The 25716-nt window shown below is 43.0% G+C and overlaps 1 protein-coding gene across 2 annotated transcripts in view; it reads right to left on the bottom strand.

Annotated features, from left to right (window-relative positions):
- The window catches only part of NECAB3 (N-terminal EF-hand calcium binding protein 3), a 295795-nt gene that overhangs the window by 16203 nt on the left and 253876 nt on the right, over positions 1-25716 (bottom strand). For both annotated transcript variants that reach the window (XM_029613752.1, XM_029613753.1), the window contains 4 exons: positions 24900-25021; positions 17023-17102; positions 8176-8229; positions 1902-2014 (listed from right to left, as the gene is read on the bottom strand). In XM_029613752.1, the coding sequence (XP_029469612.1) occupies positions 1902-2014; positions 8176-8229; positions 17023-17102; positions 24900-25021 (369 nt within the window). The remainder of the gene's footprint in view (positions 1-1901; positions 2015-8175; positions 8230-17022; positions 17103-24899; positions 25022-25716) is intronic.

The raw sequence follows: 25716 nt of genomic DNA, 5'->3' as shown, positions 1-25716 counted from the left end.
TATGGTTTTGCTGCTATTGATTTTATATTTCTTGCTTTATTTTATGAGGACTGGTGATTTCTCTTTTTCCTTTGTTACACTGCATACAGTCTCTCTGGCTTGTTGTGGTTTCCAGTTAAGTTTTTGTCTGCATGCTTCTAGTTATACTTTATGGTCTCTTTATTCTTTGTTAGGTGAGGGTCAGCACATGTGACTCAGGTGAGGTTTTCTGCTGGTGTGTAGTTTCTGTGTAGGGCTCTATAGCAGCCTGGCTTGGTCCGTTTTCCTAATTGGAGGTGTATTGGTGTCTTAAGGCCTGGTGTAAGGCTTTGTCTTTTCCTAGGTAAGGTGGTTACTGTTTGAGTGCTGGAAAGTGGTGCTGTTTTGGTGAGGGATGTTTACTATTTATGCAATTTCTGTTCAGACACAGTACTTATCTATCCCTTGTGTCATTCTTAACAATAAAAATACTGGGTCTTTATTTTTATTTTTTTACTTCCGCCGTGAATTGTAATGAGCAGTGTGTCACACATGTGAGCGTGGTCTGTCAGATATGTCATGATGGGATAAAGGTTGAGAATCACTGCTTTACAGAAAAGCAGTCCCACCAGGTTTTCTAGGTAAGAGTCCAGCAACCACTAGGGGGCCTCAGCGCATAAAGTATCAAATCTGAATTTGATATTTAAACCTATCTTCAGGGGTCATGTACTGTAGTGTGATACCATAGTTATGACATTTTGTTGTTGTTGTGTGATATTTGCAAGATTACGTGATATTTTAAGTTTTTCGCTACTGTGCCTACAGGGAGACGGGGTCCTAACCAGCGAGCTTAGGAGAAAAAGCTCAAAGATACAGAATGTCAAGTCAGAGAAAGGGGTGGAATGGGTGAATAAATGGCAGTTATTTAACCTTGCAAATAATATTAAAACAAGGGTACACTCCAGGAAAATAACAACCAGCAGATTAAAAAAATATTAAAAAGTACTTTTTCACTCAGTGCAATATCAAGCTGTGGAATCTGTTGCCAGAGGACGTGGTCAAGGCAACGAGCATAGCAGAGTTTACAAGAGGTTTGGACAAGTTCCTGGAGGAAAAGTCCATAACACATTATTAGCCAGGTGGACTAAAGGACACTATTGCTATCCCTGGTAATGAGTAACAAGAAATGGATCTTCTTTATGGGATCTGCTGGGTACTTGTGACCTGGTCTGGCCACTGTTAGTCAGGATGCTGGGCTCAACATACCTTCATCCGATCTAGTATGACAATTCTTAGTTCTTATGTACTATATTGATCTGTTATTTCCTATTCCCTGTTGATACTATTTTCAAGTCTAATCTTCTGTAGAACAATGGTTTTTAAAATTTGACATTTCCAACCAGGATTACATGACTATTGCAAGTTTCAGTTTAACAAACGATGAAACAAGTCAGCAATGAGTCAGTGACCTTTGGAAAACTTAGTTGCATAAGAGAACTTTTCTTTTTACCCCAATTTGAGGTCAGCAGTCACTACATGTTTGTCAGAGGTAAGGATGGAGCATAACATTTTATTCAATTTTGCATTCAACCTATTCTTCCAGACCTTCTGTAATTATTATTAATATACTTTTTCTTCTAACCCCAAGACAGAGTAATCTGCTATAAGAAACTCTCAGATCTCTCAGAATTTGCTAATAAATATCTCAATATAGCTACTTTCAAAGGGATTTAGCCAAAATTTTGCCATATGCAAATGTAACGCCACAGCCACGATTGTTCAGTTTCAATGGAAACTGATTTGATTTGATATCTTCTTTCAAGAATGTCGGTATATAAGAATTCTAAATAACTAACTAAATAAATAAATAAATATGCCACCAATCAACAAAACTGACCAATCCAACAGACCTTAAACCTTTGCTTTCTGAACTGGTGACTTACTGTAAGCAGCCGCTCTGATTGGCTGTAGAATCGGCGTAGGACTTCAGCGCCTGGCGGAATGCCTGTAAACCACTTTCAGTGATTGATATTTGCCTCTGGGCCACCAGGATATGCTGCAGGGAGGGAGAGGAATAGTAATTTACCGTTCTTCTATATCAGCACACAATCCTGCTGTAATATAGGCACATCTGTCCATGTTCTGTGTCTAAAAGAAAATCAGTCACATGCTTACACAGTAAAAATTTTCCATCAGACCACTGTACATTGAAGACAACTGTCAAGATGTGGCAGTAGCAGGACTCAAACTAGGGTCGTCATAAAGTAGCAGGCTGGTAACAATACCTCAGAGCCAGCAGGCAGCAGCAGTAAGTTCAGGATCTTGCAAGCTATGACCATGGAGACCATGTGCTCAAAGGAGTAGACTGCTCGAGAAAACAACATACAGAAGGAGAAGCTGTGCCTTGAGAAGTTGTTCCAGTAACTAGAAGATTTACTAGCCAGTGCTGCCATGGATTCCAGCTTCCACCACTCCTACCTCCTGTGATCCTGTCTTTAGTGTCTCCTGCTTATCTACCCTACAGACTGATACTACAGCATTCTCACTACTTTGACCCAAACTAAGAAATTGATGCTCTCTGGGCAGCTTTAAGGCTTAGACTCTGTCCTTTTGGATAAACTCAGCATCCCTCTGCCTGCTTTGGGAGTGTCCAATACTGGAGGTAAAGATGTAGCAACACTAGCGCAGGTAACTGAATGCCTGGGGGGAAAACTATGGTGCTGACTTTGGGGGAAAACCAAGCTCTGTAGGAACTGGTAGCTCATCATTAGGCAGCAAAACAGCCCTGCAGTGCTCTGCTGCCCTTCTGTCATTCCTTTATGACACAACCAGAACAGTTTTGAGGAGATTCAGGGGTGGTTCCTTGCATTCATTAACCAGTATTGCCTCCTGTTCATGGTACACCTCTTTGCCTACACCTGTTATGGTGCTTGGATGGGCTTATATTCTGCCTGCTTACTGGCAGTACCCTAAGCTGGGCTTCTTTCCTTTTTTAGAGCAGGATAGCTTGTTAATGACATAGGACACCTTTCTGTAGGCTTTCTCAGCTGTTTATAAAGAACTGCACCATGTTTGTACTTCAGAGACTATATTACACTGGTTAAGATGGCATAAGCTGGCCGCCGAGGAGTGAGCAGCAGACGCTGAGCTCCGAGGTTTTTCGATTCCTTTTTGGCAGTTTCTTCTATTTCCTGGAAATATTTTCCTCTTTTTTGTGGCATAATGCCACATACTAAACGAAAAGCCAAAATTAAAGACATTACCTCAACTCCGATTCAGTTAATTCGGCAACCCCGGATTGAAGAAGCCTTTGCTGGACTGTTGCAGACACCGCCGGGAGGTGGGGCTGTTGGAGGTGTCAGCGTGGAGCAGCCGCTGAGCCCCCTGGCCATTGAAACATCTTTGAGCCCCGGCGCACCAATAACGCCCGAAGCCCCGCTTAGGAGAGTGGAATCCTCCCTAGATATTTCTGCTCTGCTGGAAGGAAAATCGGCCATTCAGACAACGGAACCCCAGAGAGGTGGCGAGGTACTCGCAGTATCCTCGGTGAGCCCAGGGATACTGGGCTCCAGGGAGTTACCAGCTGAAGTGACGCAGCGAGCTGGGGAAGGACCTACTCCCCCAAAGTCAGGGAATGAGAGGAGAAGATCATATTCAAGTGGTATGTGGAACCCCCCAATCTATCCCCTCAAAGAAACTTTAGAGGAAATTTTAAAAGCAATTTCCTCCATGGAGAATGTGATTGCCTCTTTGATTCTGACTGTAAAAGAGAGTATTGAAAAAAATCAATCCTTAGAGAAAAGAGTGGACAAAAATGAATCATCAATCCTTAGTTTGGAAACTAAGGTTATTGAAATGGAGAAGATTCATGGAAATTTGATAAAACCGGAGAATTTACAAATGGTTTAAATGGAAAACCTGGAGAATTATATAAGGAGGAATAACATAAGGTTATTGAATTTTCCTAAAATGCGATTATTATCTCACCGAGAGCTGCTTAAATGTTATTTCCTCAAAATCCTGAAATTGGAAGAAAAGGATTTACCAAGAATAATTAAAGTGTATTATTTACCGCAGTCAGATAAAGAGAAAGGATCAAGTGACCAGAAGGAAAAGATGGAAGCCTCCTTTGATTTGACTACTATTTTGGAAAAATCTAGTGATTTAGAAGTTGAAGAAAGAGCCACTCTTTTTGTGCAGCTGGATACAGCATTGGAGAGAGATCTTATCCTAAAACTGTTCTTTCGGAATCGAGAACACAAGTTTTATGGATATCCTATCAAGATTTTTCCTGACATTACCAAGCTAATGCAAATAAAAAGGAGGAAATTCTTGGAGATGAGAAGGGAGGTTCAAGATAGGGGGGCAAAATTTCTGGCTCCGGTTCCCGGGTCAATGCCTTATAATTTATGATAATACCAGATATTTGTTTAAAGAGCCGGACAATCTACGTACTTCCTTGAACTCTCATTCTAATTAGTTTGAGGGAAATTGGTAAAACATTTATGAGCAATGGTTAACTCCTAAGCATTTTGAATGTTACATGTTAATATAGTATTCCTATGTATTCCTCCTCCTAATTACATCTTCTCTATCATATTTCCTAGTATAGTGATATGAGCAAGATAGGGTGGGTTTAAATTTATTCTTGTTGCAATAAGGGTTTATTATATTAGTTAACATGTATACCCCGATATTGTGGTTTATGTCAAATTTCCAAACATTATTGTTTTGTGATTTTTTGAAAAATCAATAAATAGAAAATAAAAAAAAAAGATGGCATAAGCTGCCCACATCCACTAGTTTGGCTGCTGACATTGCTTGGAATGAGCCTGCTCAGTGGCACCAATTCTGCACGGGGCTGACAGATAATATGCAGGATGAATGGGCCCAGATGGAACCCCCAGCAGCATTAGATGCCTTTATTGATCTCTAAATTAGAATAAACTCCGAACTAAGGGCCTGATTCATCAAGGTATTTACCCCTAGACACAGAATGTCAGGCAGTAAATGAGTACCACCTGCAGAAAGAGGAAACCTGCCTTCATGAACTATATTTCCATGGTTTGGGTGCCCTCAGTGCTGGTGCCTATGCAAATTGACCTGTCTTGTCTCCAGCTGTCTCATGAGGAAAAAGAACACCAGCAAACCTGAACCTATGATTATACTGTGGTAGTTCAGGCATCATGCAGTGACTTGCCCCTAGAAACGTCCAGAGGGAAATCATGGTCTGAGCCCCAGTGGGGGAAGTGAACCCTGGTGAAGCTCCACTATCTTGATCTATGTTTCCCCCAATTCTCTCTAGTATTCAGCCCTATGTATCTCTGATATCCCCATACTTAATGCTCCAGCTGGATCTTTGCCTTCCTGCATCTTAGCATCATTTATTCCCCTACAATATGCAGTGATGGACTTAAAATCTAGTATGAATTTCATAGACATTTCGATGACCAAGACTGTACAGTCTCCTTGTCAAGTCAAGTGAATTCAAGATATGGTAGAGATGATTGGAGTGACTTGTTGATGTTTGGCCCAGTTTCTCAGAAGATGGTCCCTCTGGAGATATGTATCTAGATCCAGCAGAATCTTTGACAATTTGGACTCATTCAATCTCCCCTGTTTCTTTAATATGTGGCATTCCCTGGCTTCTATAGTGTGATCCCTAGATTTACCAGCAAGTTCACAAATTGGAGTTTTCCTCAGACTTCTGTTATGAGCACTGCCTCCCACATCCTACTCAGCATGACTCAAAGTCTAGGATCACTGATGCACAAATAGGAACCATAAAGGAATATCTAGGACCAAATGTCACTCTGTAGTCACTGTTTTCTGTAAGCATTAGGGCTGTACAGAAGAAAAATGCTGATACTCTATCCCATCATTGTAAATATAATTATCTTATTGATTTGTAGCCCAAAGCTTCTTATTGGTGGATATAGTTAATAACAGAATAGGATCTTGCTGTGCTAAACAAGTACATTCAGGAGAATCTGGGGAAGGGGTTCATTCTCCTACTGGGCCACGAGTGTTTATCAAGAAGGAAGATAATTAATTAGGATCATGTGTGGGCTACAGGTCCTTGAACAAAGTAACCATCCAAAACAGATACCCCCTGCTATTCATACCTGAATGATACAATCTATGGGTTGCATATAATCTAGTATGGTAAAGGGTGAGTGATAAGTGAAAAACTGAATGCCAAGCAGGCTATGGTCATTCTTTGTACCTGGTACACAGTCTAAGAAAAGCTGAGACGGCACTGGCTGTATGCCAAATGCAAGAAAAGCTTATTTGATCAAGAATAGGTAGAATTTCTAGGAGACATATTGTCAGCTAAGAAAGTGAAGATGGACCCCTGAAAATTATGAGCCAACTACAACTTGGAAATGCCCAAATGCATTTGGGACATTCAGTGCTTCCAAGGGAGTGCCAACATCTACTAGTAGTTCATGCAGATCTTCTCCACCAGTGTGTCTCCTCCAGTAGCCTTACTATGAAAACCAGTTACCTTCATGTGATCCCACATGGCAGGCCTTTGATCAATTGAATTTAGCCTTCAAGTTTGGCATCTTTTCTGGTCAACCCTGACCTGACACTTACTTGGAGAAGCCTTGGCTGCTGTATTGACTAAGCAACAGGTACCCAATTAATTTGGAATGCTAAAGTTCTCAACCAATGACAATGTCCTTATCCAGTTCAACTTCCATATTAACTACAGCTCAGAAAACCAGATGGGGGGGAAAGCAAATGTCTCCATAAAGGGGAATACTATGCTGAAATCCAGGAGAATACAAATATACTGGCAATCAATAATATATCACAAAAAATTAAACAAAAAAATCATATAGTGACATATAATATATTATAAACTATTTGTTTTTCCAACAATTTTCTAAGAAACACCCTTCTTTTTTAAATTTCTATGTTTCAAACAAACCCTCAACAAGGAATACCAACCTAAAAATCCCAAAACATACTTACAAACCATTCATATTTCCTTTCATACATCTATTTTCTAAAAACATTTCTCAAATCTTTTCCTATATATTGAAGATTTACAGATATTTTCTCTTATCCACACCGATTTGTCAAAAGTGTTACTGCCAACAGTCATATCCTCTTTCTTCTGTAAACATTTGTGCTATTTTTATACTCTCTTCATCCTCCCGATCTTTCTATATTTTCTTCATCCTCCCAACATGTTTCACTTTTTCACAGGCTTCTTCAGGAGAGCATAACATTTTTTTTTCTGCTGCTCACATATCTTCAATACATTCGATTTTACAGTATTCCAGTACAGGTTTCATCTGTGCGTCCAAGAACCAATGGACACATTTACAGATACGTTCTTCAACTCCCGCTTTTCAATGCATCATAAATGAACTCCCACAGGATAGCCACTCCTGCGGTATATCCCGTAATTACTTTGCACATGTTACCCTGCCAATCTCAAAAGACGGAACGCCACCGCTATTACAGCTTCCGACTGCCCTCCATTTCAAACGGGTCAAGGGGATAGAAATCCAGGAGCAGGCATCAAAATTCCTTTGTATTCCGAAGCTTCAGAACTTTGAGGCTACCTTTCTGACCCTAATCCAAGCCTCCCTGCCTAATGATCCTCTAGCAGGGGCAGGTTTGGTTTGCAAGGACTCCCTAACTCTTCTCTTCATTTTTATTTTATTTTAGAGATTCCCGATGATGCATCCAGGCTTCAACCTGAGTATCACATGAGAGACGTGACATCACAGATTAACTCCATTGAGCAATCCTGTTTTAGCTTTTATCCATCAGCATGTGAGCGCACACTGTTGTTATGGTGGCTGAATCCTGCGACTCTGTGTCTTCAGCACACAAAACCTAGCCTTGAATGGGACTTGACAGATATTTCTGAAGGACCCACTGATGCCCAATTGCCCTGGATTCCTTCCTGGCCAATCAGCCCTTTTATCTTTTCAAATATCTAGTGATTGGTTTTCAGAATTTTAAAACAATATCATTGAAATACATTTTCATTGATGTAATTATTACTGATTTCACACAGTATAATTACTGTCTATTTTACCGTATGTGTCACAGCAGCATGGTAGGAAAGCAAGTCAGTAATCCTTGCAATATATAAATAAATAAATCAACCAACCAACCATATTAGTTGGGGCCATGTGGCCTACTTTCTGCTGTTCTAAAAAAAAATCACAAACAGCTACAGGTACTACTCACAGAATCAGGAGGTCTGTATGTGATCTCTTCTTTCACAGGTTCCAGATGTGGGCTCTGTATATAATAATGGATGAAAGAAAAATCTTACATGGGTATTGATTTCTGCCACCATGCCACCTCTATAAACTATTTCTTGGAAGAAATAAAGAGGGTGCTAGTAGAAGACTGCAGAATCTCTCCCCTGAGTTATTTTCTTGCTAGAAAAAAAAAATCTCAACGCCCACCATCAACTGCCTGTTCATAGCAGCAGCAGCATTTATCAGCACCTGATCTACAAGAAGCTGCCATCGTTTGATATGTAGGGTACTAGTGCCATAAACTAGCTTTATAAACGTTTTAATAATATAGAAGTTGTTAGATTGGTACTTAGATTAAGTGAAAAATATAAGTCATTATTAGCAGAATGTGTTTTATTCAGTGTAACAATTGTGGTGCTTATGTCCCAAGGCCTACCATTTGGAGACTTAAGGGTTGTCCAATGTGCTTTCAGCTGATGCAATGAAGAAGCAGGTGACTCATTGGAAAGTGGAACTGTTCAGGTTTCAAAAAATCTCTCCTTTCTTTCAGCATCCAGAATATCCCCCCCCCCCCCCCCCCCAGCTCCAACAAAGGATTCAGAAACCCAAGAACACATAGTTTGCAGTGGGCTCTGGTAGAACAAGACATGTGACTATATGACACCCAATTTCCCCAACTATGCAGCACCCTGAATACCTACTCCCACAGTGAAGTCAGACAGCCGGGGTTCAGGAACCTGGGAATAAATGGATTACCATGGATTCTTATACCGTGGAAAGATTTATTAATCAATGTAATACAGAGCCCGACTCCGGCCGAGTTTCGCCTATTAAGGCTGCATCAGGGGATGACTTCTGATGACAAAAGGAACTACATAAGTATACTCTTTGTAGTAATATTATCAAGTCAGATTTCAATCTCAAACCTGCATACAAATCTCTTCATTTCGCGAATTAACAGCGTCTCTCGCTCAGAAGTGTGCAGGGGTAAGGCAAAAGTAAACCAATGTGTATTTTGCCTTTTATTTCACAACCTCTCTACCGCAATGAGACGGTATAAGGTTCTCTCTTTGTTTTTTTGCCTTGGCTACGTGGGACCGCCTTCCGATTTGTTTTATTGGAATTTACCATGGATTCTGGCAGACTAAGGCCTGTGATGGAGACACCCACTTTCCTCGCCATTAACCTTATCTAATACTTTTTCCTGCATTGGATAATGAAGACGCCCCAGCAGTAGAAAATGAAGTGTTGACTGAAAGGGATGTAGTCATTCAGTGTACCCAGAAACCCATAAACATTATCAAATGTCATAAAAGGAAGCTTCTTCTCCTGGGAGACTCTGTCATCAGAGGAACCAATTTGGGAAATCATTTTGATGGGGACACAACAGTTAAATGCCTTCCAGGATTCTCAACCAGTAGAAATACCAATTACAGAAGAAAGTAGAGACTTTGATATCAATGTCATCATGACCATTGATCTTACTAGAAATTGTATCCTTGAAGAACAGAAATATTTGCAAAATATAGGTAAGAAGATTAGACACAAGGCAAAGACCATTGCATTTTTGGAAGTATTACCTGTTCATGGAAAGGAGAAGGAAAGGCTCTGCTATATAGGTAACTACAATTTCTGACTCAAAGCATGGTGTAAAGAAAGTGGTTTTCGATACATGCATGGCCCTAGAGGCACCCTAGAGGCTAGGGCCATGCATGGAACAGTAAAATGTTATACAGTTAAGGATAGTCTACATTTGTCCTTGACAAGAAAGGCGATGTTAAGTGAAAAATTCAGATCATACATTATCAGGCATTTAAACTAGAGAGCGGGGGTAGCAGGAGGTGGCCAATAAAATTGGCATGTTGCTTCCAAGTAATACAGGAAGTGGGAAGAGAAAATAGCAAAATCAATCACCTCAAAACCCCCCCCCCCCAGAAAAGGTGACTAGGAAGAGCAGCAAACCAAGGGAGAAAAGTTGGAAAGCTATGACTACAAATGCACATAGTCTGGGCAATAAAATCCAAGACCTGCAGGCCCTAATAGTGGAAGTGGACTTGGACATTGTTGCTGTTAGGGAGACATGATTCGCTGAGTCTCATCAATGGGGTATGGCCATCCCTGGCTATTATTTAAGGAAGTACAGAGAAGACAGGAAAGGGGGAAGAGTAGCTCTTCATGTCAAAAACAATATCCAAACAACTGAAACGCAAGGGGTGTGGAGTAGGGAAGAAGTATTATGGGCTGTCCTAAAAAGGAAGATTGTATTTCCACATTGGTGTAGTCTACAGGCTTCCAATTAAGACAAAGAGCTGACCAGAGATCTGGTCAAAGACATCCAAAAGGAAGGAAAGAAGGGAGAACTGTCGCTTGTTGGAGATTTTAATCTGCTGGATGTAATTTGGAGTATCCCTTCTGCGGAATCTACAAGACGTAGAGTAATAGTGGATGCCATGGTAATAGAACCCATGTGTGAGGCTGTTATACTCCAACCTAGTGTTCCTAAATGGGATAATGTCTCTAATGTCTGCATAAGTGCACACCTGAGCATCAGTGATCATCAGGCGGTATGCTTTGATATAGTAAATAAGATACAGAGAAGTCATACAAAGACCTGAGTTTAGAATTTCAAAATACAGACTTTGTCAAAATGAGGATGTGCCTGGAGGAAGAACTAGAAGACTGGGAGAAAATAGGTGAGGTGGAACAAAAGTGGGCTAAAGTAATAGGAGTTATTACAAAAGCAACAAATATATATGTAAGAAAAGTAAACAAGAGTAAGAGTAAAAAGGAAACTTATCTGGTTCTCAAAGGAGGTGGCTGAATAAATAAAGGCAAAAAGAGCTGTATTCAAGAAGGATAAAGGATCCCAAAAAGAGGAACACAGGGAAGAATACCTGGTGAAACCGAGGGACATGAAGAAAAGTCAGGAAAGCAAAAGGTCAAGCGGAAGAAAGGATTGTCAAGGAGGTAAAGCAAGGTGACAAAACATTTTTCAGATATATCAGAGAAAGAAGGAAGGTCCGAAATGGTATAGTGAAACTGAAAGATGACAAAGAGCAATGTATGGAGAGAGACGAAGAAATGGCAGCAATATTAAACAAATACTTCAGTTTGGTGTTCACTAAAGAAGACCCTGGAGTATTGTTGCTGGTTTTCAAAACTGTAGATGGGGGTGGGGTAGAAGAAACTCTGTTTTTAGAAGAGAATGTATGGGAAGAGCTAGGAAAGCTGAAAGTGGACAAGGCCATGAGGCCAGATGAGATACACTCCAGGATACTGAGAGAGCTCAGAGATGTGCTGGCGGGTCTGCGGAAAGACCAGTTTGATAGATCCCTGGAAACATGAGTGGTGCCATATAACTAGAGAAAAGAGATGGTGGTCCTGCTTCACAAAAGTGGTGGCAGAGAGGAGGCTGGAAACTACAGGCTGGTTAGCCTCATCTCAATGGTTAGAAAATTAATAGACTCTGTTGAAGGAAAGGATAGTGAATTAGCTACAAACTGGTGGGTTGCTGAATCTGAGACAGTCTGGATTCACCAAGGAAAGGTCCTGTCAGACAAATTTGATTGATTTCTTTGATTGGGGGACTAAAGAATTGGATCAAGGAAGAGCGCTTGATATAATTTACTTGGACTTCAGCAAAGCTTTTCATACGGTCCCACACAGGAGGTTCGTGAATAAATAAGAATCTTGAGAATCAGCACAAAAGTAGTGGAGTGGATTACCAACTGGTTGACTGAGAAGAGACAGTGTGTAATGGTAAATAGAACTACTCTGAAGAGAGAACGGTGTTAAGTGATGTGACAAGGATTGGTTTTGGGACCAGTTCAGTTCAATATTTTTGTGAGCGACATTATGGAAGGGAATAGAAGGTAAAATTTTGTCTATTTGCGGATGATACTAAAATTTGCAACAGAGAGGACACGCCTGAAGGAGTAGAGAGAATGAAAAGTGATTTAAGAAAGCTTGAAGAGTGATCAACGCCTTGGCAGCTGGACTTCAATGCCAAGAAGTGAAGAGTCATGCATCTGGGATGCAGTAATCCAAGAGAGCTGTATGTGATGGGAGGTGAAAGACTAATGCGCATGGACCAGGAGAGGGATCTTGGGGTAATAGTGTCTAGTGATCTGAATGCGGCAAAGCAATATGACAAGGCGATAGCTAAAGCCAGAAGAATGCTGGGCTGCATAGAGAGAGGAATAACCAGTAAGAAAAAAGAGGTGATAATATCCTTGTACAGGTCCTTGGTGAGGCCTCACCTGAAGTATTGTGTTCAGTTTTGGAGGCCACATCTAAAAAAGGATAGTGACAGGATGGAGGCAGTCCAGAGAAGGGTGAGCAAAATGATGTGGAGTCTGTATCGGAAGACTTATGAAGACAAGCTAAAGGATCTAAATTTTTTACTCTAGAAGAGAGGAGGTACAGGAGAGATATGATATAGACCTTAAATACCTGAAAGGTTTTAATGTGGCACAATCCTCAAACCTTTTCCATTGGAAAGCAAACAGTAGAACTGGGGGGGGGGGGGGGGTGTCACGAAATGAAACTCCAGGGGGGATGACTCATAACCAACATCAGAAAATATTTCTTCACGGAGAGGGTGATGATCACTGGAATGACCTTCCAGAGGAGGTGGTGAGGAAGAAAACAGTAAATGAATTCAAAAAGGCATGGGATAATAGAGATGTGAATCGTGTCCTCGATCGTCTTAACAATCGATTTCGGCTGGGAGGGGGAGGGAATCGTATTGTTGCCGTTTGGGTGTGTAAAGTATCGTGAAAATCGTTAAAATCGTGAGCCGGCACACTAAAACCCCCTAAAACCCACCCCCGACCCTTTAAATTAAATCCCCCACCCTCCCGAACCCCCCCCAAATGCCTTAAATTACCTGGGGGTCCAGCGGCACACTAAAACACGGCACACTAAAACCCCCTAAAACCCACCCCGACCCTTTAAATTAAATCCCCCACCCCAAATGCCTTAAATTACCTGGGGGTCCGTAGCCTTAAATTACCTCCGTAGCGGCGGTCCGTAGCTAAATCGGGGGAAGGGGGAGAGCAGGAAAAGCGGCACACTAAATCGTGTAGTCTTCAGCCGGCGCCATTTTGCAAAATGGCCGCCGCAAAATGGCGGCGGCCATAGACCAAAACGATTCAAAGCAGGAGGTCGTTCCGGACCCCCGCTGGACTTTTGGCAAGTCTTGTGGGGGTCAGGAGGCCCCCCCAAGCTGGCCAAAAGTTCCTGGGGGTCCAGCGGGGGTCTGTGAGCGATTTCCTGCCGCGAATCGTTTTCCGTACGGAAAATGGCGCCGGCAGGAGATCGACTGCAGGAGGTCGTTCAGCGAGGGTTCCGGACCCCCGCTGAACGACCTCCTGCAGTCGATCTCCTGCCAGCGCCATTTTCCGTACGGAAAACGATTCGCGGCAGGAAATCGCTCACGGACCCAGCTGGACCCCCAGGAACTTTTGGCCAGAATGGGGGGGCCTCCTGACCCCCACAAGACTTGCCAAAAGTCCAGCGGGGGTCCGGAACGACCTCCTGCATCGAATCGTTTTGGTCTATGGCCGCCGCCATTTTTCGGCGGCCATTTTGCAAAATGGCGCCGGCTGAAGACTACACGATTTAGTGTGCCGCTTTTCCTGCTCTCCCCCTTCCCCCGATTTAGCTACGGACCGCCGCTACGGAGGTAATTTAAGGCTACGGACCCCCAGGTAATTTAAGGCATTTGGGGGGGGGTTCGGGAGGGTGGGGGATTTAATTTAAAGGGTCGGGGTGGGTTTTAGGGGGTTTTAGTGTGCCGTGTTTTAGTGTGCCGCTGGACCCCCAGGTAATTTAAGGCATTTGGGGGGGGGGTTCGGGAGGGGGGGGGGATTTAATTTAAAGGGTCGGGGGTGGGTTTTAGGGTGTTTTAGTGTGCCGGTTTTCCTGCCCTCCCCCTTCCCCTGATTTACGATTTTTTGACGATAAATCGGGGGAATTGGTATTGTATCGTGGCCCTAACGATTTTTGACGATTTAAAATATATCGGACGATATTTTAAATCGTCAAAAAACGATTCACATCCCTATGGGATAAACACTGGATCCCTAAAGGCTAGAGACAGAAATGAAGAAAAGGGTGCCTAGGAGTAACCTGCATGAAGCAGAAACTACTACACCAAACAGAAGGCGTGGGGATTACTACCCTTGACCAATTACCGGTAGGTTTCATAATTTTGATGTAACTACAACATTGCTCTCCATTTCAACTGCGGGGGGAAAATGGGAAATTGGATTCAGATGACAGCCAACACTGAGCTCTGTGTTTTATGATCTGGGGTATGATATGTAGATATTAGGGAAAAAGTGCAGAACTGCTTCTACGGTCAAGTTCAAAGGCAAAGCATATTCAAGCAGCATTGTCTTAATCATCAAAAAGGCTGTTCACCCTGTAAAAATGTTGCTAGCAAAAACTTTATGGGTTTGACAGTTGCTTGGTTTGATTGTTAATATTACTACCATTAACATAAGTCTTAAGGATAACCTACAGGAGTGGCAGTTACTACCCTGAACAGAAACATGGAGGTAACCTACATGGAGCAGCAGTTATTACCTTAAGAAACTTGCTGGGCAGAATGGATGGAACATTTGGCCTTTTTCTGCCATCATTACTATGTTTCTATGTTACTATTTCAACATGGTCATGCTATCCCTTAATATGACAAAGTGAATTTACAGACGGATACAGAGACTCTCACTTCTAGGATTGGATAGCTCAGGGGATGGGCACAGGGACACATAGCCTGTCACCTCTAGGAGGGGCTGGCCTGGGGTAAGAATAGTGTGGTGTGCAGGAAGTGCAATTACATGGTACCACTTGGGGTACATATAGGGCATGGATAGCTCCATTGTGTAGGAAGTATAATTGCAAGTTGCTATGTTATTACCGGTAGTATTCCTGTATCTGTAATATTAAGGTGAACAAAACATGTAAAAAATCTCTTACGGGCCGATACAGTACAGGGCGCTCCAACGGAGCACACTGTTAACCTGCCATTGGACACGCGTTTTCCCTTACCCCTTATTCAGTAAGGGGCGGAAAATGCGCGTCCAACCCACCGAACCTAATAGCGCCCTCAACATGCAAATGCAAATGCATGTTGATGGCCCTATTAGGTATTCCTGCGCGATTCAGTAAGTAAAATGTGCAGCCAAGCCACACGTTTTACTTTAAGAAACTAGCGCCTACCCAAAGTTAGGCACTAATTTCTGCCGGTACTGGGAAAAGTGCACAGAAAAGCAGTATCATGGCGATATTAAGTCGGAGGTCCCGAAGGGTAAAAAAAGTGAAAAAAAAAAATTAAAATGGGCCGGCGGCTGTTGGGTCGAAAACCGGACGCTCAATTTTGCCGGTGTCCGGTTTCCGAGCCCGTGGCTGTCAGCGGGCTCGAGAACCGATGCTGTCAAAATTGAGCGTCAGCTGTCAAACCCACTGACAGCCGCCGCTCCATTTCTACCGCTGGGCCTCATTTAAATACTGAATCACGCGCACAGGCGAGTGGCCTGTGCACGCGCCGCTCTCCCACGGACTTTACTGAATCGGCCCGATAGTGAGGGCATCATATTAAAAGCACAAATGTTTAGAATATTGCACCAAAGGGTTACTACCTTTGCAAAAATCTATCTTTATTCTCATTCCCACCTTACCTTATCAACTAAAAGACTATTTAGAAAAACTATCTGATACCTTATTGTGTCATAACCTAAAAGACTACTTGACAGCAGAATTGCTTTCAGTAACCTAGAAACACCTTGCACATTTCTCAGTCAATACCTAAAAAGACTATTTATTTATTTATTTAAAAGTATTTATATACCGCTTTTTAAAATAATATTTTATCAAAACGGTTTACAACAGGTTAAAATAAAGTAAAAATAAAAATAAAATATAACTAAAATAAACATAAAATACATAAATTTAGCTAAGTAGCTAGATAATTGCTAGCTAAAAGAAATTATTAATTAAAAAAAATAATAATAATGGCAACATGCCATGGGTAAACAGAATAGGGAAGGTAAAAGGGATGAAAGGGGGGGGGGGGGGGGGGGGTGGCAACTTATTGGATTAAAAATATCCTAGGAAGAAAGCAGATGGGATGATAGAGGAGAAGTTGAGGTAATATGTGTCTGATGGGTGAGTTTTGGGGAGATGAGAGCTTCATCTTTGATCGGGGAAATGCTTAGTAGGAGTATTAAATGCTTGTTGAAAAAAGAATGTTTTTAAAGCTTTTTTGAAATGATAAGGATTTGATATTAAGCGGAGAGGGTTGGGTAAAGAGTTCCAGAGGGATGGTCCTGCTACTGAAAAAGCTCTTTTCCTGGTAATGTTTACTACTTTGATATATCCCTGTTTTCCACTGATACCTTTATCTCATTGTGCCTCCCCAAATTTTACCGTGCCACCTACTGCGCCTTATTTTGCCAACACCCTCATAAATTATTTTACTTCTGTATATCAGAAATGCTTACAAACACTATTATATATCTAAACTTGCTGAAACTCATTTTTGAGTTCTTTTGTCAGAAAAGTGTGAAAGAAATAAACAATGTTACTGAGATTTTTTTTTAATTTGTTCACCATAATATTTCAGATAAAGAATTTTTTGTGTCCTACTTGCTTGTCTTTCATTATCTAAAGCTGGATGTTTTTTTCAATTCCATATATATATTTTTAGCTGTTTTTTATCAGCTGTTCCTGTATATCAAATAAAACATCTATCTTGAAATTCATATGACCCATCATGAAATGCCAGCTCAAGAGATGAAGCTTTAGTTCTATGTGGCCGCCTTACCTTATACTCCAGCTTGTCGATCAGCTGTTGCAATCTGTTGATCTGCGCCATCCACTGATTATCATTTTCCACAGACACACCTGCAAAAGCACCAGAGGGGAAAGACATAATAGGGTCACTCAACATGTGTTGAGTGACATGTCACTCAACTCAGCAAGCTCCCACACTTATTTTCCCATACTTATCTATTTCATCAACCAGCAAGTTCAGGGCCCTTGTTGGTAACTGTTTGATTCAAATTTCCTGCCATCCCCTGTCATTGATGCAGAGAGTAATGTCTCATACCCCACGGATGAGTCTCATACCCCACGGATGAGTCTCATACCCCACGGATGCGTCCATTTCCGCAACTCAAAGGAACTGTTGTTCGACTAATTGCACTATCTTATAACTTGCTTAATTCATATACACTATGTAAATTTGTACATAATTCTTATCCTGTAAGCACCCTCTCCTGCTTTTTGCCCTTCTCTCCAGTTAGAATTTGTTTAACCTATCTTTTCTCTAACAGCCTAGTTCCACGTTCCCTGTTATAATGTAACTTTTGCTTTCTCTGTTAACTGGTTCCCCCTAGTTTATTGTAAACCGGTACGATAAGACCTGGTCTTGAGCATCGGTATATTAAAAGAATTTAAATAAATAAATAAATAAATGTGACACAGAAACACCAGGAGTCAATCGTAGACGAGAAAAATCAGAGCTTATGTCCTACTCAGATATTCGGAGCCATGCAATTGACTGGGAGAAGATCATGTGTCTGTGCATGGTTAGATAAGGGGACACAAGCCCTTGTAATGTTCCCGCAACGTTTTGAAATACTGTGCGTGCAAAATTTTTCTTTTTGCAACTTTTTATAAGCCAAGTTCAAATTTGGGAACTACGAGCCAGTATAATATTAAATATTTGGATTTCTTGTGCATGCTATGTTTTGTTGTGTGCGTAGGGTTCTCCACCAGTGCTCCCTAGTTCTACCCAACACTGATCTTATCATTGCCATTAGCTCTGCTCAAGGATATGGTATGCAAAAGATAACACTGTGGTGAAGTGGGCAACTCCACAGAAACAGATTCAGGATTTGGAGAAGCTGACTAGCTGGAACAGTACTGTCCACTTTGGGGAAAGAAACAGGTTAGCTCTAAGCTAAGAAAATTGGAAGTAAGAAATACATGAGCTTATGGGAGCGGTAGCGCTCCTAGGGTGCAGTTAAACTTTGTGTGACCAGCATTGATTTTCAATGCCAACCAGCTGAAGTTATGTGCACAAGTCTGGTCAGAAAAATATCTGCCTTAAAGTTAGCTGGATAAAGTTATGTGCATAACTTTATCCAGGAATATTTAGTGGCAGACTTGTGCATAAGTCCTGCTGAATATTTGTAACTTTCCTGCTTGCCAGCTCTGTGAAAAAAGACAACTCTGTGAAAAAAGAAAAAAATCTGAGCAGAATCAGAAGCGGCTCTCAATCATATGTAATTTCTCCCTCTTCTAGAGGTGAGAAAGTCAATTCCCCATTGGAATCCCCCAATATTTCATGATCCACATCCCCTTGAACATTTCCAAGGACAGCCTCCCTGTGGCATTTGCCCGCTGTGACTGCAAATGGGAGGCCCGAGCACATGATCCCTACATAGTAGATTGCTTTTCCTTTGCTGGGTGCCCCTACAAAGAGGTCTGCAGGCCCTAGAAACATTCCACCCAGGAGAAGGAACTCATAGGCCCAACCTTGCTCTCACCAAATTTCTTTCTTGAGGAAGCTTCTTCCCTTGGGAACAAGGGAGGAAGAGAACAGACTGCTGCCTTGCCTCCCACTCCACTCGTTTCCAGAGACACCATAGGCCTAGGGGATGCCCCAATATGGGCAAAAGCTGTAGTTGTCAAATTGCTTTGAGTTTCTAAATAGCACTGACACAAACAAAGAGAGAGTAATGACTGAATTGCTATCAGACAGCAAGCCTCATAGACAGCAAGGCGCTTGGAACTGTTAGTCCCTGGCGCCTAGGGATATGAATCGTTTTTCTGATGGATGAAAATATCGTACGATATTTTCTCATCCGTCAGGAATTGAGGGGTCCTCGAAAGCGATAGGAAAACCCCACGAAATTTTCTTGGGGTTCTCTTATCATTTGGGGGGGGGGTGGAAGAAAGGTCACACATAAACAGCTCCCAAACCCACCCCGACCCTTTAAATCTCATTATTTAGAATCTCCCACCCTCTCGATCCCCCCAAAACTTTTCTAAAGTACCTGGTGGTCCAGCGGGGGTTCCGGGAGCGATCTCCTTCTCTCGGGATTGCTCCTACCATGTGACAGGGGCCGGCCAATGGCACCGATAGCCCCTGTCAAATGGTAAGGGCAAAGGGCCATCGGCGCCATTTTGTTTACTGGCAGCCGATGCCCGAGAGCGGGAGATTGCTCCCGGGACCCCCGCTGGACCACCAGGTACTTTAGAAAAGTTTTGGGGGGGTGGGAGGGTGGGGGATTCTAAATAATAAGATTTAAAGGGAGGGGTGGGTTGTTTTTTTTCTGGCTCGGGCAGCCGAAAAAAAAAAGGTTCATAACCGCGAACAAAGATTTCCCACGGTTTTACTACGAACCCGATACCGGAAATGAGCCCGGGTACCGATTCACATCTCTACTGGTGCCTAGCTCTCCTGAATTTCGACTCTAGGCGGCCTCCTGCGCGCACATCAATGCCACCCAGGCATACGCACACCCCTTTAGGATGGGCGCAAATACGCGCTGAAGACTGGGTCATGTTTGTACGTACACAAGTACATGCGCAAATATGTGCTCAAGTTTAGATTGCAGTTTTATGTGCACAAGTACCCGGACAAATATATGGTCAAGTGTAGGTTGTGGCCTTACCTACGCAAATATGCACTCAAGTGTAGGTCACAGATGTATGCACTCAAATCTAGGCTGCAGCCTTCCATGCACAGGTTCTTGTGCATGCAACCGCCATGCGGCAAGAATGCATACACATGCCTAGGCAAGCAGGAAAGAACCGCTACTGTGGCCTACCACCTAAGCAAAGCCTGTTTGCACCTTCAGTGTATTTGGGCCTGGTTCCATTCAACATCTGGCACTAAAAATCAGTGAAAGCCTGAAGAGCTTCTCAACAGCTTAGGCCTCTTGACCAGCTGAGCATCCATGGAGATGGGCTGAGAGCCAGCATCCCCGCTACCTGTTCCGTTAAACAAGCTTTGCGCATAGAAAAATTAAAACCAGCAGAAGACCTCTACCAGAATCAGACACTCTTCCTCTGTGCAAGTGCCTCTCTGCATCTCCGTGGGACAGAAACCTCCAGTGATAGGAGGGGATTCCCCTGCCTCTCCCACTGACGCTGCTAGGGAATTGAAAATGGCCGCTGTTTCCATGCTGGCAGGGAAAACCGCGCTGACCTGTGAGGCTTGTTCTACCGGTGTGGCCATGCTTAATGCAGACCCCCAAATGCCATGCTGCTTTTGCCGCACACGCCCGCTGTTCCACCCTGCACTCACAGTACCACCAGCACCCCAGCAGCTAGCAGGGGTAAAGTCCTTCAGCACCATGTAGTCAACACCCAGTCTCCTCCGGAGGCAGAGAAGCAGCTGAACACCCCCCCCCCCCCCCCCCCCATCGTTGAGCTTCCTGAGCTGCTAAGGTAGCTCTTCCACTAGAATCTTGATGCCACACAGATTCCTCTAACTCAGGGGTCCCCAACCACCGGTCCGTGGACCGGGACCGGGCCGTTGGGTGTTTTTTGCCGGTCCGCGGCGCCGCTCTCCCCAGCTACCGTTCATTGGCTGCTGCTGCTGCGGGGAGGCGGGGCGAGGCTGGAGACCCACCTCATCTAACCCCAAAAGGGAGGAGGCACGACCCGAAAAGCAAGAAGATCAGCAGGGCCGTGGTGGAGCTCATGTCACCACGGCCCGAAGAAAACTGTCGCGTCTAAACGTGCAGGTGCTCCTCCTCCTTCCTGCCCATGTGGCCCCGGAAGAAAAATGTTGCCAGAGCCGCACGGGCAGGAAGGAGGAGGAGCATCAGCCGTGTGCAGAAGAGGAGCAGCGCGGCCCGAGAAGACCAGGGCCGCTGCAGAGCCCATCCTGCAGCGGTCCGTGAAGAGGAGGCCCAGAGGTGAGAGAGAGGCTGAGGGCCCATAGAGTGTGTGAGTGTGTGTATGAGATGAGTTGAGAGACTGTGTGTGGGAGTGAAGACCTGAATGTTTGCAGAGACAGCATGTGAGAGCCTCTGTGTGTGTGAGAGAGACAGCATTGTATGAGAGAGAGCATGCGACAGTGAGAGCCTGTGCTTGAGCAGGATAGCATGTGGGAGTGAGAGAGAGCCTGTGTGTGTGAGACTCAGACAGCATGTACCAGGGAGAGACTGTGTGTATGAATGATTATATGAGAGAGAGCATGCAACAGTGAGAGCCTGTGCTTGAGCAAGACAGCATGTGGGAGTAAGAGAGAGCCTGGGTGTGTGAGAGTCATGTGCCAGTGAGAGATTGTGTGTATGAATGATTGTATGAGAGAGAGCATGTGAGAGTGAGAGTGTGTGTGTGTGAGAGAGAGAAAGCATGTGAGAATGAGAACCTGAATGTGTGTTTGAGGGAAGAAGACAGTTGGAGAGAAAAGAAATAGAAAAAAGGCAATATAAAAGGAATTGGCAAAAAAATAAGAAAGGTAAGGTGGGGAAAAAAAGCCTGTGACCAACCGATTAGAAAACTAAGATCAGACAGCAGATGTAAAAAAAATAAAATTACTTTTTACTGATTGGCACATGTAATCTTTGGGAATGTGCAAGAGTAGCACTTTCTCTATGCGGATCTCACAATGTACGAGATCAGCATGGAGGAACTGGAAGCCCATGGGGCCTGCACAGAGGAGGCAGCAGAATGGGCTTCAGTGCCAATAGCAACAATCAGTGCCTCCCCAATAGCTACGCGGCAGCAGTGACAGTGGCAGCAGAGGAATGAGAGAGGCTCTGAGGTTGTGAGGGAGCCAGTGAGAGTGAGAGCATGAGTGTGTATGAGAAAATCCAGGGGAGTAAGAGTGTGTGTGTGGGAGGGGGGTGTGTTTGGGAGGGGTGTGTATATAGGGGGAGAGAGTGTGTCAGTGTCTGTGAGAGCGAGAGGTTATGGTTGGGTATAAGAGCATGAATGTGTATGTATGTGACAGTGTATGTGTGAGAGAGAATGGACATGTGAGTATGTGTGAGAGAGAGAGGATAACCTCCTAATCCTCGACAATTTCAGGGTGACTGGAAATCAAGAGCTCCCATGTATGGACAGCAGGGGCATTTTAAAATCCTTATTAGTTTTAATTATTGTGTGTTATTTGATATATGTGCTGTTTTGAAATATTTTATTGGTGTTTGGGAAATTGTAAAAAATGTATATGATTTTAATTAATAGAAATTCTATTTATCAGTAGTTTTAAAGTATTCTTTTATTAGTATGGTTTTACTATTATAACTGATGCTTTATGTTTCTTGATTTTATTTGTTTTATGAGGAATGGTGGTTCTGTTTTTCCATTGTTAATACACAGAGTCTGGCTTCTTGGGGTTTCCACTTCAGTTTTTTGCTAATTTGTGCTCCTTTATTTTGCATTCTGTATTTGGTGAGGGTCTGTCTCTGCTCTGTATGTGTGACCATGATGAGAGATTCTGCTAGCATGTAGTGTCTGTATAGGGATCTATAGCAATCTGGTTTGTTTTGTTTCCTCAGTAGGTGGTGTATTGTTATCCTAGGACCCAGTGAAATAGTTACCTTTGCTTATTCACAGGTAGGGTTTTTGTTGTTTGAGTCCTTGGTGTTATTACTGTTATGTTATGATGGGATTGCAGTATAGATTTTTGAGTGTCTTTTTTGTGGGGTTTTGTGTTATTTCACAATGTGTCTGGCAATGGAAGGTGTTTGTGCTGCTGTTACTGTGAGGTGACACCAGAATTTGAAAATATCTTTTACTATGATGAGCTGTAAGGGAAACATCCAAGCTCCATTGTTTGGGGGAATTTCAGTGGATGCACAGTTAGAGAACTGGAGGTGCAGGATTTATAAATGTCATAAATTAAATAAGTATGCACTAAAATCCAAGCCCATCCATAACCCCGCCCCCATATGACCAAAGCCCCACCCCCTACCCCCACCCCACCCCGCCCTGCTGGGCCTTGGAAAAATGGTCTTGCTTGAAGCCGGTCCCTGGTGCAAAAAAGGTTGGGGACCACTGCTCTAACTAATTCCTTGTTCTTTTTTTTTTATTTTTTTTAACTCTCTGAGAACAAATAAAGATTCATAGAAACCAATGCTTTCCTTTGGTGCAGATGTTCCAGTTCTAGGAGCACAGGCCACATGGCAGATCAGAAAAGAACCAGACCACTGGCTATAACTGTCTCCTTTCGCCAACAGTGACCAGCCCAGGGCAAACCATATAAAAGGGATATTTCCCTGCTCCACTGGGCTTGCAGTGCAGAACTGGCAGGAGAGAGGATCCAGCAATTTTCTTGTCTTTTAATCTTTTTTTATTCTTTCTCTCCAGGCTGCAGGTTTTACACCATCTACCATCTGCTGGACTGCACAGGGTTACCAGGTAGTCATGAAAGAACAAGCGCTATTTGCCAAAAAAAGAAGCCCAAAATATGTGAGATTAAAACTACTTTTATTAGAATGGATTTATATACACTCGTGCCCCCTCCCCAGCCCCTCCAACCACATCTCTGGCCCCCTCACATGCATTCAAGCCCCACTCCCTCCAAGCAAGTCTCCAGCCCCTCACATTCATTCCCTCTTCTCAGCACATCCCCAGGACCCTTCACACCCATTTCTCCCCCTCCAGGTACCTATTCTCTTTGACTGTTGCCAGCTGAGTGCTTCACTCCCTTCAGCGTTCAGCCCTGCCGTGCTGCATAAAAGCTTGCTCTCCTCTCAAGTTTCAGAAAATTGTGGTGCAAGGCAGCCAGAGTACTGCGCCACGTTGTGCCTGACTTGGTTACCAGACACTACTGGAAATCCTGCCTGAATGCTTGGACTGTGTTTGCTTTTTTGACCACTGCCGCACAATGAACTATGGTTTTAAAAGTATTGTCCTTTTCTTGAGCTGTAACTCCTAATATGGAATCTAACATCGTATAACTACAGTGGAGATTAATTTTCCTGTTGTACATCACTTTGCACTTGTCCAGTTTCACAAGGTCCTCCTGCAATATTTCACAATCTGCTTGTGATTTAACTCAGAATAATTTTTTATCATCTGCAAATCTGATCACGTCACGTGTTCCCTTTTCCAGATCATTTATAAATAAATTAAAAAGCACTAGTCTCAGTACAGATCCCTGATCCATTCCACTGTTTACACTTCTCCATTGAGAAAAATGACCATTTAGTCCTATTTTCTGTGTCCTATATTATAACCTGTTTGCAATCCACAATAGGACATCACCTCCTATCCCATGACTTTTTACATTTTCTCAGGAGTCTCTCATGGGGCACTTTGTGAAACACCTTCTGAAAATCCAAATACATTACATCCACCGGCTCACCATTATCCACATTTATTAACCCCATTTTCAAGGAATGTGCCAAATTATGTGAAATAAAAGTTTCAGGCAACCAGAAGAGTTGGACTTTCTGCATATGGGCTGATGCTTCTGCCTGTTTACCTATGTACAAAGTTTTGAAAATTACCTTCCTACTGGTCTCTGACTCATCCATTGGTCAACTCTTACAAGTGTGAGATCAGCAAATAAACCGATCAGAGCACAGCTACTGCACTCTGCCCATTCAAACGGCACCATGAGCAGACACACCCGACTGAACATGTGTGTCATATGTGATTCCCTGAATGTACATGCATCAAGTGTTTGCTATGGAGGAGGATGTGACCGTCTTCTCTCTAACACACCTGTTGTTAGCATCCCAGATAGCGGGTCTGTTGGAGACAGACAGACAGTCTTCTGGGCTCTGCGATTGCATCTCCTACCGGCTCTCAGACCAAGTAGAGTTTCAGGCTTCTTGAATTCATGTCTGTGGAAAAAGCCAAGATTAGCATGTAGTTCTCTGGCAAATGTCATTATCAGGCACCTGCATTATTGATATTTATAGCTACATACATAGCTGAGCGGGTAAGATACCTGCTTTTCACAAATATTCAAGCACACCTGCCCAGCTAGTTCTATTGCTAATCTGCTCAAACTTTGGGGGGGGGGGGGGGGGGGAGTAGATTTAATCCTTCCAAGTGCATGGCCAGTATTAGCTGCTAAATGTAGCTGATTAGTGTTGACTATCGCACTAGCTGGCTCAATTTGGAAGTTTATCCCAGGAAGTTATGTGACTCTGTTCCCTTTTTACTTGACTAAATTTCTGTGGTTTGCAATTTTAACCACTTAAATTTAGTTGGTTAAAGGGGCTACATTTTTAAAAGGGTAGCGTTATCTAGTTATATATGTGTGTGTGTGTGTGTGTGTGTATATATCTATATAAATAAAAATGTAAATGTTCGTTTGTTCAAAATCTTAAATCTCCGAAAGTTCTTCACCGATTGCTTTGAAATCTTGACACAACGTTGCATTCCAATATGTGCGTGTTTTTATATACCTATATTATATAGTTGTCACACCTGTGACAGGTAAAAACATGCTTTTTTGGAAAAACAGCACCATCTGTTGGACGTAAAAGCAACACACGCTATCTACAATATAAATGGGCTCTGACCGACAGCC

Source organism: Rhinatrema bivittatum, chromosome 8 (genome assembly GCF_901001135.1).
Source record: "Rhinatrema bivittatum chromosome 8, aRhiBiv1.1, whole genome shotgun sequence".
Taxonomy (NCBI): Eukaryota; Metazoa; Chordata; class Amphibia; order Gymnophiona; family Rhinatrematidae; genus Rhinatrema; species Rhinatrema bivittatum.
This window is presented reverse-complemented; position numbering and strand designations above follow the sequence as displayed.